The following is a 20735-nucleotide window of genomic DNA, read 5'->3' as shown; positions in this document are numbered from 1 at the left end:
TGTCCTAGAAGTTGTGTACATACTATACATTTGTAGTATGGAAAGGCAGAGGTGTTTGACATTACTGCTCCTGAATTCCTCTGTGGATGTGCAGCAGTGCCTGCAACAAACATAGTGACATGCACACAGTCCGGCAAATCAGAGCCAGTTATTTAGAGGTACAGTGGAGAGTTCATTGTGCTGGACCAACTCATTTTAAGCATGACGACATTGTACATGGAACTCAAGTTACTAACACAGGTATGGCAGGCATTCTGTTCACTTGGGGAAAGACTTTAAATAAGAGGTAGCCAGCTGCCGTCCCTGTGAGAGACTATGTTGGAGACCCACTGCTGACAGTTGAAGCCCAAAGTCTGGATTATCATAACAAGAGGTAGGATCTCACTGATTGTAACTATTAGCACTGCTATTTCATGTCAGCTTACATAAATCAAACTCAAAAGCTAGGACTTACTGTGCTTTGAATGTGCTAAGACAAGAGATAATTACAGGCACCGCAAATATTAATCGAGACTGTGTGCTGGAAATTGATCTAGCTCACAACAGAGGTTAACCTTCAACTGGGAATACAAATGAGTCTAAGTCTCATACATATGAAATTGATTCATTATAAGGGCTCGGACTGAGCTGCAGTGAAAACATTTCACGGCATACAACCTATTTTCTATCAAGTGCTTTGATGAATCTTAACTGAATAGTAATGATAGGAGAATGCTGTTTATTCACTTCTGTGTTTGTAGAACAACAAGACAGAAAAAACTGCAAAATAATAATAATAATTAAATTATGAATTGATGACTGGGTTTTGACATTGTGTACAGTGATATGAACTGCATGTACAATACGCTTGAAGCATGTAATTCATAATGCCTTGCACTGTTCACACTGCCTGCACCTCAGGTAACTGTTTTCTGCTCCGCTTTGCCTCTGTGGGGTGCTGTGTAGTTTACCATATGACTTTTTAAAGTCACCATACACTATAGGGGCACTTGACATGACAGCAATAATCACTGGAAGGACAAGGCAAAAAATACATCCTGAGACATTCTTCATTAAAGAGTGTGTCAATAGCAGGTCAGGCTTTGAATAACGCAGGCCTGTTAAGCACGCAAGTTGAAAGTAAACACCTTCTGAACTGAAGGAAAATTTGCAAGAATAGCAGACTTAATCATATTTAGTCTCTATATGATGAACACACCTTTATCCCACATTCATATTTGACACGCAATATGAGCTTGAATTAATTCAAAGATTATGAGACAATGGGCCTCTGGGTGGAGACATGTTGAAGGCCCCCCCCCACTCGTCCTACATACAGGCAAGACTACTGGACTGAAAGAAACACAAAATGACCATTTCATTTTCAGTTGGTTTGTATCTTTTGTGTCTAATTGTTGTGGTTATGTTCCTCTGTGTGTTTTTTGCGTGTCTCCTTGTAGTTGTTTTGTGTCTTTGTGTCTTTGTGGTCGCTTGTCTCTCCTTTTAGTAAGTTAGCTTCCCTTTGTGGTTGTTTTGCGTCACTTTCCAGTGGTTTTGTGTTTTTGTTGTGGTTTCATGTCTCTTTGTCGTTGTTTTGTGTCTCCTTGGGGTTACTTTCTGCAGTGGAAGCAGTATTCTCAGGTACTGCTGTTTATGGAAGAGCTACAGCTGAACTTCAGTAGTTAGTTTACACTGGAGATAAAGAGATGTTGTCTGATCAAGGGCCCTCTGACCCATTCAGTGATCCACCCATGTATAAGATTACACCTGCTCTGTTGTTATGTGGTCTACCACATGCAATTTTGATTCATCACTCATTCAGTCATGTTTCTCTCTCACAATATAGGAGAGAGGCAGCTGGGAAAGAAAAATGAACCAAGGACACACCCATAAAGATTATACAGTGAGGTTGACTGATCCCATCTGCCTCTGGCTCAGGATACGTAGTTCATTAAACTGATAATAGGAACAATAAGTTCCTGCTGGGGTAAGCAGTTTCACACTAGGGCATTTCCTCGGACACAAAATAGTGTCTCCCTCCACTGCTTCATGGTGGTGGTGACACTGCAGACTCAGTAGCTTTTTAAATAAGCCATGCTATGAAGAAGAATGCAAATGCATACAAAATAAAAAAGAATTCAAGTTGGTGACTATCATTTAGAACTTTTTTCACTCTATGGCTAATCATTTCAGATTTCCAAGGGTATTGAAAACTTGAAGTATCATTTCCACCACTGTCAATTTTGATTATTGAGAAAAAAAAGGATTAAATGAAAAAACTGCAGAAAATAATTTTTGAATTTCTTTCTTCATTTCAATCTAACTTGGGAGGCCCTGCAAACGCAGCCTCTGGTCATGAGCATGCCTGCCCCAGATATCATTAAGGACAGTGTCCATTGCTTATAAGTTATTAATCAGGCAGTCGACTCAACTGCCACTGTAAGGCCAGCTGACATGAGGCACAGCTACAAATTCACTGCTCTCAAAACCCTTTAAAAAAGTTGGTACAAGGAGTAAGGCGATCTTTCTGAAAGCGTGCGTGCCCACGTTTAGCTGTAACCAATACAGTTATGTGTGGAACTTGAGGCACTCAAGTGGCAATGGTCATGGTGCTTTTAACTGGGGAGAAAAATTTAAAAAGTCGTAAGACAGACCATAAAACTCATGTCATTGTGACCCCATGCAAAATCATGTGAAATGTTTCTAGGAGGATTTGTGGTTTCCTTGAGATTGTCTTTGTCACACTGGGGTCGTCTCTCAGCAACATTCCCCCTAAGCAGCTGGAAATTTAATACAGTGAGGAAATTACTCATCTAAGAGGAATTCTTTGGCTTGTTTTCTAACTTTTCTGCTGCTTACAGTCTGACAAGGTTGTTATCCCCCACAAAATGAAGACAACCTGCTTATTGTACTTACATGTCAGAGGACTAGATGGTGGCTACAGAATGTCCAACATTATCAAACGTGATCCATTCTGTATTTATTATGCTCTATCTGAAGGGGAGTCAATAATCAATACAATTTGATTGTTGATTCCCGCTTGATTTATCGGTATTTCTTATAACATTTGGACGTAATGAGGAGCACACTTTTGATTCATGAGCAAATGACCACACCTAAATAATAACGTTACCATGTCAATACATTTGTCCTGAATTGTGTTTTTGAATAAATTACTGGTAATCTCAAGAGTGGGTTTGCATCAAACCCCTTACCTTTACACTCACCCTTTACGACCCACAACAAACAACCTCGCTGTCTCACTTGCCCAGTTATATGCATGTGAATTAAGGCTAGTGTTATTTATGTGTCCAAAGCTGCATGTGTAAAACTAAATTCAGATTTTTTTTGCAAATGTTAGGACCAGCAGAGAGCAAGAGGAGGCCCATGCGAGGTGCTGTTGTTGTGCCAAGAGAGGACCCAATGACTTTGTGTTGACAGCAGAAGTGTTCAGATAGGTTTTTTCACGGGAGCCTCATCTGCATTTACACCTTTCATCTGTGGCTATCTGTCATCTTGTTTACCCTTTGTAGAGTTTCTTTGTGTTTAAAATGTGATGTTTACCTGGTGGAGACCACTACATCAGAGGTGCTTCCTGTCCCAAACACTGCATAATACCCAGATAAGCAGGAACTGCTCTTTGCAGGGTTATCAGGGGAGGAGTATACTTCACAGTTCTTTTGTACAAAATCTGGACATATTTACAAAAGTAGTGAGTTTTACTGCAACAATGCACCAAAGGTACAGTATGATTTGCCGTCGGACATATTTGCTTTGTAACTGGTGACTTGAGATTTCAATTGTGTTTATGATCCTGGGAGTGAAAGTTTATGTCAGTGCTTCCGGACGGTTTAACATGGCAACAAACTGGCTATAATTCACAGGTCTTTTCAGCAATCCTTCCGTTCCACCTCAGCAAGCAAAGGAGGACGAGGATCGTCAGGAAAGATGTTTTTCGTGGCGGGGGGCAAAAATAAAGCAGGAGCAAGCAGAGGAAATGAAAGAGGGTAACAGGTTCATACCAATTCAGGCTTAAAAATTGAATTAAATTGCCAATTAAAAAAGAGGGCATCCGTGACCCAGGGAGAAACTCTCTTCTATCATGCATTTAGATTTTTAGTCATAATATTTGTATTGTAGCTTGAAAAAATAAGGTATTTTCATTTTCCTCATCAGTAGGTCAATATATCAGAAATTTCGTGACGTAGATATACTGGACAAGAAGAAGACAGTGACAGCTCTAAAGCCGGGTGAAGATCGTGCCATTTTCCTGGGACTTGGGATGATCCTCTCTTCAGTGATGATGTATTTTGTCCTGGGGATCACGATATTACACTCCTATGCAGAGAGGTACAGCCCTGTTGTTTGAATACTCTTTTTTATGAAGCCTATAATGGAGTCATGTGATATTTCTGTAGGAAATATGTTTTATTCATCACATGTGCTTGTTGACAAACTGCTTTCAGTGCTCCCTCAACCTGAAAATTGCAAAAAGGAATACCTGTTTTCAGGAACAAATTATACCTCAAGCCGATTTTATACCATCAGATCCCCGAAATGTTTTCTGCCTTTATTTTGCATTAAATTGGATCTTCATTTAAATGTCAACACAGTGTGTGGACAGAGGAGGGTGTGTGTGTTGTACTCAACTCCACGGTCACAGCAGACATGAACTGTTCCTACAACTGTGGGTCAGACTGCTGGAGGGTCTCCAAATACCCCTGTCTGCAGGTCTACGTGAGCGTCAACAACACGGGCCGAGTCAGCCGTTTATCTCACAACGAGGAGACCCAGGATACCAGCCATGAAGTGAGTACAGTGCCAGAAGGGAAAATACTGAGAATTACTGAACCGTTTCAAATGTTGACAACTCTGCTCCCGATCCAGAAAATGTTAGTCGATAGGATTTTTCCTGGTCAAGCTGAGAGATGATACATAAAGGGTGATGTATTCAATGTTGTGAATTAAAAGAAGCTCAGCAGCCATCGCCAAAACCAAAAGTATGACTAACCGATTGCCCTGAATATGACCTTGGTGTCCCTTAATCCTGTCCTTGCAGTGTGTCTACGTGCCCAGGTGCCAGAAGGACAGCGTGGCGATGCATGTCATGATCATGAACATCTCAGAGCGTCTGAAGGTGAACCAGCAGGTCCCGTGTTACTACGACCCCAGTGAGCAGCAGGAGGCCGTTCTCCTGACGAGGCTGTACGACCACAGCGTCGTCTTCCACTCGCTGCTCTGGCCCTCCAGCATGCTCACAGGAGGGGCCCTCATTATCGTCATGGTGAAGCTCACACAGTACCTCTCCAGACTGAGCGAAGAGATAGTGAAGATCAAGAGGTGAAATATGTGCAGCGGCTGTCAAAGCATTTGCTGGTTTGGTGATGGACATGTGACATGAAAAGGGATTATTTCTACCAAACAAACTTGCTGTGACCTCTTGCAAACTTTCCTCTTTGTCTGAGACATCAGGAACAGCTGACTCTCTCTCTCCAGATCGAAGATGTGACTGTTTATAAAAGTGAACGGAATGTTCCAAGGGGGAAACTTTCAGACATGTAACTGGCTGTTATACAGGGAAAACTATGACTGGATTTTCTGTGGTGTTAACGCATTGTAAAATGGTTTATGGGTATGTGTTTACAAGAGTTTGTTACAATATGAATCTCAAATATGGTATTTTATGAGCATGTGCTTGCATAGTGACAATACCATCCTGTCCTTAAATTGACGGGAGAAAACACTGCTGTCCGTCAAAAAGATTTTCTGTATGCGTTAGTAATGTTGAGGAACAACTTTGAGAACTTTCTAAAACTTTTCTATATTTTTATGATCAAATGCGATTACAGGACAATTATGTGTTCTACTCCTTCAGCGACCAAATTATATGTGTTGGTCTCTCATTATGAAATGTATTTCATTATCAAACATAAGGTGGACATAACCTGACATGTTTTTTTTGGTCTGCCATGATTTTGGGAAAACAATAATTAGCACACCAAATCACCCTGAACACATAAACACACGTTAAAAAATCAAAGTGATTGAGACATTATTCACAATGTAAACTTGCCTCGGCTTACCAAACAATACAATTCTGATCTTGGATTCCAGGGTCAAAGTTCACTCTTCAACACAAAAAGTACTGCATCCACACATGTAATCTCATAAACAAAAAAAAAAGTTAAACAATAAATAATACAAATAAATTACCTGGTGATTTTGCAGGGACAGCACTAAGCAATACGGTCACACACTGTGGCCCTACAGGAGAAATAAAAGATCATCTCCCCAGTATATTTGTTCACTAGAAACCTCACAGAGAGCACATACTTGGACCAAGGATGCACAATCTTCTTACTTTTGTTTGCTTATTTTAAAGATAGAAAAGGGTTCCTAAGGGTTTTATCTCCATCAAAACACACATAGGGCCGGCTGCTGATTGGTTGGTGGTGGCCATGATTTCTGGAGAATATTCCTGTCAAATATATATATATGACTATTGTTTGCCAAAAGCATGGATGTGAAGAATAATCAAATTCAGACCAATGGGCATTATATTTTATCTTTCTCATAAAGTCCAACTGAATTCCATTGAGATATTTTGCAACAAAAAGCAGAGAAGAACTTATGTCCTTAGTTTAAGCAGTGGAACAAAGTATGCAATAAAATGTGTAAATCATACAACTTTCTTCTCTCCCTTCACATATATGATGGCTCTGCTCTGCATATGGCTGTGGGTGTTGTATCAGGTACTATTTAGTGGCATTTCATGTCATATAAAAGAAAACAGTGAACCAGCAGTTTCCACTCCCAGTGTCTTCTCATGACAAAGTGCTTTCTCCAGCAGCTCACTCACTCTGTGCGGGAGGGCGGTCCATGATGATGAGCCTGCTAGCAACCCTCGAACAGGCTATCGTTAGCATTGCGGAGCTAGCCTGCTACCGAACCGTGCAGTTTATTTTGGGGACAGCGCGATGAAGAGCATCATGAAGTATTATGGACTTGTTCCGCTACAGCATATTGACAAGATATCTGGGAGCTAGGGGCGTCTTTTTCTCCACCACATCGGGTCCGTGCCGACCCCCTCAGTGTCATTGTTTGGATGGACTAACGTGAGAGCTAGCTCCGCTGCTTGAGACCTCCCGAGCGGGCACGAATGGGCTTCACTCAGCTAGCAGCTGCTAATGAGTGCACTGGCAGACTAGCTTGGCGGCTAACCGGGTGGCGTTAGCTAGCTGTCTGACACAGGTAGCGTTCTTTTCGTTCCTGTCGTGTTTTGTCGAGTGGTCGCTTTTACATGTATTCCAAACGGCCAACGTTCACATAACCCAGTTACCAAGGCGACAAAACCGTCGTCCCGTCAGCGTAACGTTAGCTCATGTGTCAGGAGCTGTTCACACTGTAGCCTTACATGACATTGATCTGCTATCATGGTTCCCTCGCTAGCTAAGAAACAACACCTAACGTTGAATCACCGAGCAGCCGGAGCACAACACGGCTGTCAAACCTTAGCAGTGTTAGCCGCAGTTAGCCCACTAATGTGTCGTTAAGCCATGTTAGCCGACATGTTTGTTTACATGGTTTTTACATGGACATTGATCAGCTCTCTGCAGCCCTCCTTGAGTTAGCAGGAGTTATTTAAACACCCACTCACTTAGGAGAAAGTTTTTTTTCGTGGATTGGTCTGTCTGATGTGATGACAGTATATGTCATCGTAAGGTTAAGCTAATGTTATATAAAGGCTTGCAAAAGTGTGCAGTGACATCTTAAATCACTGCTAGAGACAGGTAGCCAGCTAACAGGCTATTCATGTGTTGCTAAAGAAAGAAAGCACTTTAAATAACTGCCATGTGTAATAAAGGCAGCTCAAAAACAGTCAACAATATAAGTACAACATACAGTGGTGCTACAGGCATTCACTGTCATGCTGTTACTGAATTTTATATCATTTTTGGCAACCCATGTTAAATTGGGGTACCCCCAGAGGTGTATATTTAGCATCTTTATATGCTGTCACTATGCAACTCTAGCATCGCTCAAGTCAAATGTTTACCACAAGCGTTTTGCATGATTGTGCACAGGTCAATGATTCTTATATAATTCCATTTCTTTCTTTCTTTCTTTCTTTCTCACAGTTGGTTGACATTGCACATGTGATAATTAGTGGACTCTGAAAATAGCAGATTTGTTGGCACGACCATGCCTCCAAGGCCTTCCTCCGGAGAACTATGGGGGATGCACTTGATGCCCCCCAGCATCCTGGTGGACTGCCTTCTGCCAAATGGCATGATTCTCACGTTGGAGTGCCTCCGGGAGGCCACGCTGATTACAGTCAAGCATGAGCTTTTCAAAGAGGCAAGGAAGTACCCTCTTTACCATCTGCTGCAGGAGGAGAGCTCCTACATCTTTGTCAGTGTCACCCAGGAGGCAGAGCGGGAGGAGTTTTATGATGAGACCAGGAGGTTGTGCGATCTTAGGCTCTTCCAGGCCTTCCTCAAAGTCATTGAGCCAGTAGGCAACAGAGAAGAGAAAATTCTCAACAGAGAGATAGGTATGGCTCATGAATTATAATGCAGCCACATAACAATCTACTGTAATATACAGTGATGTACTTTGTGTTGGCCTTGGCATTGTCTTTACCCACAGTGAGGAGAATTAACACAATACTGTTGTGGTTGTTTACATCTAATGGAAAAATTAAGCACTTTTTTTCCTTTCAGGTTTTGCCATTGGAATGCCTATATGTGAGTTTGATTTGGTGAAAGACTCAGAAGTGCAGGACTTCAGAAGGAACATTTTAAATGTTTGCAAAGAGGCTGTGGACCTTAGAGACAGTAACGGACCCCACAGCAGAGCTTTGTACGTGTATCCTCCCAATGTGGAATCTTCTGTAGAACTTCCCAGGCACATCTATAACAAGCTAGATAAAGGTGAGACATTTTACTTTTGGCTCGAAATATAATATGCAAACATTTACAGTTTTGTTGTTTGCTCCTTCTCTGCATGTAAAAAACGATAGTACATTTCTTCTTTTTTTCTCTTTCCCTCAGGTCAAATCATTGTGGTCATATGGGTTATTGTGTCATCGGGCAATGACAAGCAGAAGTATACCCTTAAGATCAATCACGACTATGTGCCAGAGCAGGTGATCGCCGAAGCCATCCGTAAGAAGACGCGTAGCATGCTGCTCTCCCAGGAGCAGTTAAAGATGTGTGTACAGGAGTATCAGGGAAAGTACATCCTCAAAGTCTGTGGCTGTGACGAGTACTTACTGGAGAAATACCCTCTGAGTCAGTACAAGGTAATCTAATTTAATCTTACGCGTGCTGCGTCTGATGCTATTGTATTTAGCGTGTGAGAGATCCATTTCACATTGAATTATAACAAATGTTTTTGACATTTATGACATGAAACGAAAATTATGTGAAAATGTGCTGCCTGTAAAGTGTTCTGATTCAAGAATAGAGACTGTATACATCACGGTATATAAGTACAAAGTACTGAATGTATTTGTTACAGCTGAGTTGTACTTGTAACATCCAATAATTTGCATGTTGATAAACCTAGAAATTGTATGAAAGGGCTTCAAAATGTCAAACAGCATGAATAGCTTCTAAATGTCACAGTCATGGCTGCTTCAAAATGTCACTTTGTGTGTCCTTGACAGTATGTGCGCAGCTGTATCATGTTGGGACGGATGCCCAACTTGATGCTAATGGCAAAAGACAGCCTGTATTCCCAGCTGCCCATCGACAACTTCACCATGCCATCATATGCAAGGCGAATATCCACAGCAACGCCCTACATGAATGGGGAAACAGCCACAAAGTCTCTCTGGACTATCAACGGAACGCTGAGGATCAGGATACTGTGCGCCACTTACGTCAATGTCAACATCAGAGACATTGACAAGGTACACCGGTGTGGTGCTATGACAACTTCACCTTGTTTTATTTATAGCTTCTCTGCTTTTGTTCTGGTTTGACAAAAATAAATTCTGACAGGAATCTCACATCTCCGCTTCCTTGGAAGTTATTAAAAGATGGTGCACAGTGTTCTGCACTTAATGCAGTCAGAAATGTAGTGAAAGATATCTTCACCAGATTAGTTTACAAATCTATTGTTCTTGTGGCTGCTCTAGATCTATGTCAGGACTGGGATATACCACGGTGGAGAGCAGTTGTGTGACAATGTCAACACCCAGCGCGTGCCCTGCTCAAACCCCAGGTATTACACAGTGATACGCAGTGAAGACTGACGTTCTAGACTCTGGGATTTCACTAAAGCTGTGTGACAGTAAAGTGATTGATTATGTTAATTGTAACTTCTCTGTTTATTCCAGGTGGAACGAGTGGCTGAACTACGACATGTACATTCCAGACATCCCCCGTGCTGCCCGACTCTGCCTCTCCATCTGCTCTGTGAAAGGAAGGAAGGGAGCTAAAGAGGTTAGCTACATTAAAGTTATCATGCCTAAGATTTCAGCTTTGGTACATTTTGACAACATCCTGGCTACTGGTTGTCACAACAAATGTGTTTTAACACTCCAAGAGCATCTACTTTGTAAGAAATATGTAAAACAAATTACTGCTGTATCTGCTTACAGTGCAGAAAAAAGCCAACTAGCACTGCTTTAATCGCAAAGTCAATTAGTATTTGGCCTTCTTCCATCATGCCATGAGCAACTGTGATCTGATTTCAATATGTGTGTGGTGCAAGCGGTTTTCTGCTACAGCAGGGAAGAGTCACTGGAGATGGTTTCTTAGCTGAGGAGGTGAAGGTGTCAAGCTTGTCATCTAACAGCTCAATGTGGTTGCTCTCTCTCGTTTCATTACTCTCTGCAATACGTAAAACTGATCGGCCAAAAATGATAGTGTCATGTTTCGTAGACAAAACTTTCAAGAAGTCTCTTGTTTGAGAGTGCTTCACAATAAAAGCTACTCCAGTGAGTTTCACCAGTTGAACACTTTTATGTGAAGCCGGAGTAGGAAATATTGTGTTTCTATTATCAGTAACTTGATACAGCTTTGACAGGGCATTGGGAGAGTTAACAGTAAACAACGATGCTGATATCAATGAGGCATAGTCGAGTAACCCTGGATTACATACATACAACGTTTTCCTGTGAAACCCCTCTGGGTAATTTGAGTCCAGCGCTGAAATGGTTGTCTCTGCCAATAACACTGAAACAACATTATATAAAGGTTATCACAGAATGTTAATACTTTGAATGGCAATAAAAAAAAAAACCAAAAACCTGGCCAACCAAAATAAAATCAGGGTTTGATTTCACGAAAACCTTAGTGATTCTAATTTGAATGTTATGTTCAAAATTGATATTCAAATCTATTCTTGTTTGATTCTTATTTGAAGAAGTTAACACAGTCAGCTAATATAGGCATGGGAAATAAACAACCTACCTGCACTGCACCTGTCTGTTCCATAGCCTCGAGCGGTTGCCCCTCTAATCATTTTCAATATGCATCATCTTTCTGGTGATTTCCTGCAGGAGCACTGTCCTCTCGCCTGGGGCAACATTAACCTGTTTGACTACACCCACACACTGGTAGCAGGGAAGATGGCGCTCAATCTATGGCCTGTTCCACACGGCCTGGAAGACCTGCTCAACCCTATCGGTGTCACAGGCTCTAACCCCAACAAGGTGAGCAGCAAATGTCAACATTGTGTTGCTCACTCATTGTTTGCGCTTCCAGTCGTGTCTCATCTTTCTTTACAGAGCGGCTTGATGGACAGATCTCAAATGTAAACAGACTTTTCTCTCATTTGGAAGTTTGTTTGTGTCAGTTAACTAGAGAATATGTTTTTGCAAAAGAACATACAAACCTACATGTGCCAAAATATTAGAATTATAATGTAATTTAAATGACATAAATTGTTAAAGGAGATTTCTTTCGGTTACATGGACCAGCTTCTTAAAAGTCAAAGACGATAGAATAACATGACATAAAACGTAATCTTTTCAAAGCTTTTCAGCTATGTATTATGCTCATGTCTGCGACTGACCTCTAAGCCTCATGACCCAGTTTAAATCAAGCTGGTGACGACCTGTAGATTTTCAGGGGCGGATTTAAGCCGCTTCAGTTAAATCAACCAAGCCTCTTATCCCACGTAATCAAGTACTCATTGACACAGACACCTTGCTTTGATAACAGTAAACACCTTTCCCCTTCAACCACTTTCTAAACCTGCAGGAAACCCCTTGTTTGGAGCTGGAGTTTGACCATTTCAGTTGCCCTGTTAAGTACCCTGAAATGACCATCATTGAGGACCATGCAAACTGGAATATATCCAGAGAGCTTGGCTTTAATTACTGCCACACCGGTTTGGTAAGATAACAATATTTATTTTGTATGTGTTTTGTTTAACTGAGCTCTGATTATTATTCTGAGCAGCCATCACATTGTTGTTCACTCACACCACGGACAGCAACTTAACTTGGTTTGATGTGACACAATACGTCACCGACATTGTTCAGTTTTCATTCATTGTGTTGTGTGTTTTATATGGTGTCTTAGAGTAACAGACTGGCGCGTGACAACCCCCTGACCGACACTGATAATGAGCAGCTACGTCAGGTGTGTAACAGAGACCCGCTGTCTGAAATCACTGAGCAGGAAAAAGACTTTCTATGGAGACACAGGTAATGGGTGTGCACTTGTATACTATTTTATGGGGTTTCTAAAGGGTCAAAACCATCACATTTTCAATGATAGTCGTTGTACTAATGTATTCTCTCCCCAAACTATTTCAGACAAGACTGCGTCAACATGCCAGAGATCCTTCCCAAGATCCTCCTGGCTGTGAAATGGAACTCAAGAGATGAGATTGCTCAGGTAAGCTCAGGTTTCCATTGCTGACACTCCTTTATTTTGAAGGACATTAGTCTGGGAAATGGGTGTGTGACTTACTTAGTTGTTATGCTAATGCACCTCAGCTGATATTTACACAGATAGAACACACTGTCTCATGTATTAGAGGGTTGTTTAAAAATGCAAGAATGCTAAAAACATATGTATCTGAAGTCAGTGATGTTTTCTTTTTCATTTCAGATGTATTGCCTCCTGAAGGACTGGCCTGCTATCAAGCCAGAGCAAGCCATGGAGTTGCTGGATTGCAACTTCCCTGATCCAATGATCAGAGAGTTTGCCGTAAAGTGCCTTGAGAAATACTTAACTGATGACAAACTCTCACAGTACCTCATTCAACTGGTTCAGGTGTGGTGTTCAGTTGATGCTTCAGTTTCATATACTGTAGTATTTTATTTTTAAATGATAATGTTTAAATGCTATTTTCTATGGGGTTTTTTTGTGCCCAGGTTCTAAAGTATGAGCAGTACCTTGATAACCCACTGGCACGCTTCCTTCTGAAAAAGGCATTAACCAATCAGAGGATAGGACATTTCTTCTTCTGGCATTTAAAGTGAGTTAATTTAAAAAAGGTCTTCTTTCAAGAATTTGTGGAGCCGTTTGTATGTGACTTGAAAGGTTAAACTGACGTTTGAATGTCAATTACGGCGAAACTTTGCCAAAGCAATCGGCAGACACACGCTTTCAAATGAGCCTGCAGCTCCGGGAGCCGGTAACACAAAGGAAAGCTAAACACTTGCACATACCACTCCCATTGCAATGATACAAGGCCGGTTGAAAATCTGCAAAGTATCCCTTTAACTTGTTCGATCCCCTATCACAATAAATTCAAGAAAGTTATGTGAAAACAGCTGATGTTGTTCAGTGTTTTGGGATACTCTTTCCATGTGTGTATTTGTATTGAGCCTGCACACGTTTCCCATCAGCCTCTTCATTTAGTTTTCTCTTGCCTATATTTGTGTAGGTCAGAGATGCACAACAAGACAGTGAGCCAGCGGTTTGGGCTTCTGTTGGAGTCGTACTGCCGGGCTTGTGGCATGTATCTGAAGCACCTGAGCAGACAGGTGGAGGCCATGGAGAAACTCATCAATCTCACTGACCTCCTCAAACAGGAGAAAAAAGATGAGGCACAGAAGGTAATCTGACAGCTGGCAGCTGTTAATTGTGATCCACTGACTGGTTGAGTTCAATCTTGACAACATCTGGACCAATCAGGCCACAGTACAATACAGTGGAATGATTGAGTTTGGACAGTTGCTTTTTCAGTTTGCTTGCTGCTAAATATATTTCATCCACACATTTCTAAAAAAACTGAATGACTTTTTCAATAATAGCCATATTAATACAAAATATTCTTTAAAACAAGCTCACATGACTTGTGATAATGTTAAGCATACTTTAGGCATATATATTATTTTACAAAAATACTGTTTTTCAGTTTCATTGTATTATCTGCTGTCATTGAAGGTCAACACTAGATGTTTCACAGTAAAAGCCTTTTAAGGAAGTGAAAAGTGCAGAAATTGCAAATGAATGCTCCTTATTAGAATAGGAAGGATTTACTTATAAAACGGTACATCAGACAAAAAGGTCTATCTCCTATAATTCCCCTAAAATAAAGCAAATAAAGGCTTTCACTTAAAAAAAAGTGAATTATCAGTATTCAAATCATTTGTAGACATATGACAAAGTAAAACTTCTTATTTATTCTAATTTAAAAACTGTGTGTTCAGTTTAATATTGAACTGTTGGCTACAAGAAGGAGGTTGTGGCCACAAGATAAAGTGTCAGTCATACTGGTGATGGTTTCTAAGAAAATGCATTGGTTGGCTAGTTAACTAGCAAATTGATTTAATATTGTAATGCAACATAACTCAGTAATAGCCTATATCAATGATGAAATGACCAGCACACAGCCACACAGCAGAAAACAGCTGCTCGGTGAAGCTGCATTCAGCTCATTGTGAAGTTTTGATTAACTCATACATTGGTTTCTCTCCTTTAAGGTTCAAATGAAGTTTCTGGTGGAGCAGATGAGAAGGCCTGACTACATGGACGCACTGCAGAACTTCACCTCCCCACTGAATCCAGCACATCAGCTGGGAAACATCCGGTACATCAGCACTGTCTCATCTAACTCACTCCTCTGAAAAATGGCTGGCGATTAATATTATTTCCTATGCAGGTGTTGCTTTTGCCTTTTCCTCTCTAAGGCTTTAAATGTTATTATGGAATGAAATGCCAGTGTTTTGTGTGTATATGGAGTATATTTAGGGACATAATGAACTCCATGCTATTAAAGCACCGCCTGATCTTACAGCAAACCCAGGACCCATTGCTCACTTGGTGTGTGTGTGTGTGTGTGTGTGTGTGTGTGTGTGTGTGTGTGTGTGTGTGTGTGTGTGTGTGTGTGTGTGTGTGTGTGTGTGTGTGTGTGTGTGTGTGTGTGTGTGTGTGTGTGTGTGTGTGTGTGTGTGTGTGTGTGTGTGTGTTTAAGTGTCAGGACTCGGGAACACAGGCACATTTCCTCCTAAAACATATCCCTCTCTCTTTTTTCAGCCTGGAAGAATGCAGGATGATGTCATCAGCAAAGCGACCTCTATGGCTTAACTGGGAAAACCCAGATATGATGTCAGAGCTGCTCTTTCAAAACAATGAAATCATCTTCAAAAATGGAGATGGTGAGTTTTGTCTCTGTGTTTTTCCCATAATGTTTCTCTTGTTGCCTCCGTCACTATTTTCCCACCCGTGCTGTGTATCAGCACACACACACACACAGATTTGAAAAAAGCTCTTGCTGAGCATGCAGCATAATTCAGTCTAAGCCTGTAGGGCATATTATGGCACACAAACACAACTCTGTGCCTGTTCTTTACATAGAATTCTGAAAGAACAAGCCACATTATTGGAATCACACTTAAGCGCAGCTGCTTGAGCATTTTGCTGCACCATCTGTGGCAAAACTGACTGTGACAGCTCTGCTCCATAATGCATCGTGGAGTTGATCAAAGAGCAGCGATACAGCTAATATTCACCTTACTGTCACCCACATCCTCGTCTCTCTATGCCTCCGCAGATCTGAGGCAGGACATGCTGACGCTGCAGATCATTAGGATAATGGAGAACATCTGGCAGAACCAGGGCCTTGATCTCAGGTAGGCTCCTCACATCACCATGACAGCAAGGATGCAGGTGCATATTAAGAGGCGCTGGATACTTTCATGTTGCCACTAATCTGCGCTCGTACCTGAATGCAGATTAGTGGCAACCCCTGCAAGCCACCACAAGTCATTTGATATGAAGTCCATCACTGCTGCCCTAATCATTCCTGCTTCTCTTTACGTTTCTTGTCCTTCCTCCCCCAGGATGCTGCCGTATGGTTGTCTGTCTATCGGTGACTGTGTGGGTTTGATTGAGGTGGTGAGGAACTCTCACACCATCATGCAGATCCAGTGTAAAGGAGGCCTAAAGGGGGCACTGCAGTTCAACAGCCACACACTGCATCAGTGGCTCAAGGATAAGAACAAGGGAGAGATGTAAGTGGCGAGGACAGTGACTTCTAAAACTTTTTCTCTTCTTTTTTTTAATGGGAATAGTTGCATACAGCCACTGAATTGCCTCTGAGACTTAAGTGTTTTCCCTTTGTTTGATTTCTTAGGTACGACCAGGCCATAGATCTGTTCACGCGGTCGTGTGCAGGCTACTGTGTAGCAACATTTATCCTGGGCATAGGGGACAGACACAATAGCAACATCATGGTCAAAGATGATGGACAGGTATATATTGCATTATGATCCCTCACTGTGTGCATGCATACGTTCTGTTTCTCTCTTAAAAAAAATGAATTAATTAATATGAACTTTTCACAGCTGTTCCACATTGACTTTGGCCATTTCCTCGACCACAAAAAGAAGAAGTTCGGGTACAAGAGGGAACGTGTGCCCTTTGTGCTCACACAGGACTTCTTGATCGTAATTAGCAAAGGAACTCAAGAGTGCACCAAAACAAGGGAGTTCGAAAGGTAACATCAGCAATAGTTTGTTTTCTCTGGATAAAAGATGAATCATCGTTGACTTATAAATGATACCAAAGCCAAATCAAAATGGGGGGGGAGATTGAGCTTTTTAAGTGTTCTACTGCATGTGGCAGATTTGTAGAATAGCAAGCACCTATTTTTTTTCTTTTCTTTTCTCCTCCCTCAGGTTCCAGGAGATGTGTTACAAGGCGTACCTGGCAATCCGGCAGCATGCCAACCTCTTCATCAACCTCTTCTCCATGATGCTGGGCTCCGGGATGCCCGAGCTGCAATCATTTGACGACATCGCTTACATCAGAAAGACCCTGGCTTTGGACAAGACGGAGCAGGAGGCCCTGGACTACTTCATGAAGCAGATGAACGACGCTCACCACGGCGGCTGGACTACCAAGATGGACTGGATCTTCCACACAATCCGCCAGCATGCCATGAACTGAAATGATGACTAATACGAGAGAGGAGTAAAAATGCCCGCGAAAACAACAGCACACTAAGAACCAAAAGAATATTGAGAAGCGAGCGAGGTATTTTCCCAAACACACTAAGGCCTGGTTATACTTCTGCCAGCGTGTGACTCTGAAATATTACCTGCCAGAGCACCACAAAATAAGGGTGCTTAGAAGGGCCTATTTCAGGGACATAATGCCGAAATGCTCCTGTTTCTACAGGTTTCTGATTCTTTTTTTTCCTCCCTGCACTCTGAACTTCAGAAGGCAGGGCGGAGTCATATTTCATCAGTCTTCTTCATAGGAACTAAGCAAGTGATATGGACCTCGACAACGTTGGCCTTCTTTTGTGTGAACAAACTATCTACTAGATTTTTATTTTGTATTCCTTTCTGTACATCTACAACCATCAGCATTAAGAAAGCAACATCATGAAGTGGTGTACCATGAGCACAGACTGTTTTTCTAAAGATGAACTCACTGCTTCTTTTTTCACTACCTATTTTAAACTGATGAAGGCGAGGGGAGATATCGGCGCACACAGCCAGGCCGACTAAGACAGAAGGAAAAAGACAATGAGAAGCCTGGCTGGTGACCACATTATCATGATTACCCCTTACAATCATAAAAAAAACCAATCACCAACAATTGCAGAACTGTAAGGGGACATGTTGTTTAACACTTAGAGCATTTAACACTTAACGCTAACTGAAATTACAATTTATTTGTAGCCTACAGATGACGTGTCCTCAGTTTAGAAATAATGCCAGATAACTGATTTTTGTAAAGCAGTACATCCATAGACTCGTATGCATTCAGTGCACATATTCCTTTTTCAGTCTATTTTCTACTGAGCCAAAGTACTAGATGTGTAACCCCACTATTTCGCAGTCTTATTGTAAAAACAAAAAAAAAAAAAGAAAGAAAAAATAGTCTTGACTATTCCAAGTCTCTTGTGTGTACTCATAGCACTGATCTCTGCAGTATTTGTTTTTGTTTCGTTTTCGTCTTATCAGTATTATTTTGTGTCTGATGTTGAGGCACAAATGTTCGTGGTCCGCCCCACGCAGTCGGAACACAGACGGACCGGAGAAAACCTTTTCTCAAGGTCACCTTTTGAAGATGTTATGAACTGGTTATTCAGCTGATAAAGGCAGGAAAAACGCAGGGGGAAAGGATGTGCAGTGTTCCTTTTTGTGTGCTGTGCTGTTACACTATGCAAGTTGTGATTCCTAATATGTACTGTACACTGCAGAAAAAAGAAAAAGTTGATGTCAGAGTCAAGAGACAAGAGAGAGAAACTCATCTCCCCCAACATGCTCACACAGACAGTACATGGAAGAGGACAAAAAAAAAAATGCTGCACTGTAACAGAATTGTCTTCTTCTTCTTCCCAACAAAAAGAACTGTGAGAAACGCCTTTGGACCCTGCCTTTCTGCTTCTCCTTACCAGGTGTTATATTTGGAGCTTCAATCTTAAGCCATCTGTATAATGTTTTGATCTGTTGAGTTTTGCTACTGTCTACTTGCTCTAAGTCACACATTTGACCGGTTATCTAAGACAGACTCTCCCCCTCACATTTGCCATGTGGTCCCAGATCGTGACGTCCAGGTAAAGAAAAGTAACCGAAGTGAATTTTTGTCAACCTTCCAAGTGTCTTCTTTCCTCTTCTTTCCTATGATTGTCACCCTTATGTGTGGAAGAATAGTCTTTGCAGGTTCGCTCACTGCACAGACACATACGTAAGAGGTCAGTAAATGTTCCAGCTTTACCAAATGATTCACAACAGAGCGGTTTCCTGGACATTCAAGTTCGTCTGAAAGTCCATTTTTTTTCTACATACTTAAAAATGCCCAGGAAACCGATCCTAGTGAGATGCATGTGCTTCTGTACAGGCGACAGAGCAGTGGGCCGGACCCAAACTGAGAAAAACTAGACCCCATGAACTTTATGGAAGAACTCTCTAAATGATGCTATTTCCCTTTGTATTTGTTGTTTCTGTTTCTCACACTGCATTATGCATGAGGTCCTCGAATATCTACTTTTTTTTGTTTGTTTTGTTTGACCTGATGTTGTTTACTTGAATTTCATGTACAGAAATGACCTTGTTACTTGTGTGAGGTACAACAAAGTCACAATGAAGGTAACAGATACTGATAACTGCTACTACATGTGCAAATGCTTTCCTTGAATTACTACAGAGGTAATATATTTTTGTATTTTTAAATGTAAGCAAACTGGTATATGTAACTGCTAACCAAAAAAAAAAAAAAAAAAAAGGAGGAATCGAGCATAATGTGCACCATCCTCATACAAAACCCAGTAGACAGCTTCTAGTTGTTGAAATGATATGAATGACAAAGCAGAGGTGGACTGTTGAATGAAGGACAAGGACTTGATGCTGTTGTCAGAGTACGATCTTCACGCCAAGTGGAGATCTCTTGCCCTAAGTGGAAGTCTGTAAGCACAATAAGGAGGAAGAAGCTACCCTGCATGTTTTTAATGAACCATACCCATATGTTAGTTATATATCCATCTGAGTATATATCATAAAAAACTCATCAAATACTTGTTTTAGTTATCATCATATGACCTTGTCTGATAAGAAACTGTATGCATTCATTTATTGTACTGTTGAATAAAAACGTTTCTCCCTATCTAAATAGATTAACAGGCATTATTATTACAAATATACGTAATTTACAGGACGCCTTTGAACTGTTGTGCTTCATGATGAAGATTGACCTTAATGTGGGATAAAGCGTGGGATAATATACTTAAATGTGTGCAAAACAAGGAAATGTTTTCTCAATCTTCCTATAGAAAACTACACAAAATAACAATTTACTGGTTCTATCGTACTGTATAAACTTTCAAGAATGGTCCTAAACTTTAACTTGTGAGTGTGATTGTTTTGGGTTAAAAGTTGGGCCAGGAAACTATAAGTAGCATTCAACAAGTTCCAGATTGCATCATTTTTCTTTTTACTTCTAGTACATTCTGCAGCTGCCCTTACAAAGTACGTACTGTAGCATGCAGTATGCATTCTGTTTGGACATACTATTTCCTCATAACATTGCACCTTGAACTTTGCTTCTCTTCCTTATATGTCCTTTTCACAGAGGATTGTGGGTCAGAGTAACCAGTAAATCATGCCAATGCAGTATGACATCTTGGTATTTTTGGCATACTATGTATTGGGACATGCTGAATATTTTTCTTTCATACTAAATAGTATGGTAGGAACTCATAGTCAGTGTTGCAAATCCCAAATCCCCTCCCTCAAGCACTAAATCAGCCATTAGCAGCTTTCCGCTATTTTATCATTTTTATAATTTTATTTTCAGCATTGACATCTACACTTTTTCCTTGTTGAAAAGTGT

General features: G+C 41.1%; 2 protein-coding genes across 3 annotated transcripts; both read left to right on the top strand.

Annotated features, from left to right (window-relative positions):
• The first annotated feature begins 3927 nt into the window (after positions 1-3927).
• On the top strand, positions 3928-5323 carry kcnmb2 (potassium large conductance calcium-activated channel, subfamily M, beta member 2). The gene is made up of 4 exons (XM_054596639.1): positions 3928-3986; positions 4159-4329; positions 4593-4788; positions 5039-5323. The coding sequence occupies exons 1-4, from the start codon at positions 3928-3930 to the stop codon at positions 5321-5323; spliced, it is 711 nt and encodes a 236-aa protein (XP_054452614.1).
• A 1492-nt stretch (positions 5324-6815) lies between these two features.
• On the top strand, positions 6816-20000 carry LOC129115605 (phosphatidylinositol 4,5-bisphosphate 3-kinase catalytic subunit alpha isoform). Of its 2 annotated transcripts, none has more exons than XM_054626973.1 (21): positions 6816-7094; positions 8118-8533; positions 8703-8912; positions 9033-9283; positions 9650-9895; positions 10124-10209; positions 10325-10430; positions 11492-11644; positions 12195-12329; positions 12519-12643; positions 12755-12836; positions 13053-13217; positions 13319-13422; positions 13834-14005; positions 14876-14982; positions 15429-15550; positions 15946-16024; positions 16235-16405; positions 16528-16645; positions 16739-16890; positions 17072-20000. In XM_054626973.1, the coding sequence occupies exons 2-21, from the start codon at positions 8182-8184 to the stop codon at positions 17340-17342; spliced, it is 3207 nt and encodes a 1068-aa protein (XP_054482948.1). In that variant the 5' UTR covers positions 6816-7094; positions 8118-8181; the 3' UTR covers positions 17343-20000. The 2 variants fall into 2 exon arrangements, with proteins under 2 accessions (XP_054482948.1, XP_054482947.1); XM_054626972.1 differs by having other exon boundaries at positions 6816-7230.
• The last annotated feature ends 735 nt before the right edge of the window (positions 20001-20735 follow it).

The sequence above is a fragment of the Anoplopoma fimbria genome, chromosome 3 (assembly GCF_027596085.1).
Source record: "Anoplopoma fimbria isolate UVic2021 breed Golden Eagle Sablefish chromosome 3, Afim_UVic_2022, whole genome shotgun sequence".
In the NCBI taxonomy this organism is placed as follows: domain Eukaryota; kingdom Metazoa; phylum Chordata; class Actinopteri; order Perciformes; family Anoplopomatidae; genus Anoplopoma; species Anoplopoma fimbria.
The sequence above is the reverse complement of the archived record's forward strand: the minus strand, read 5'-3'. Positions and strand labels throughout refer to the sequence as shown.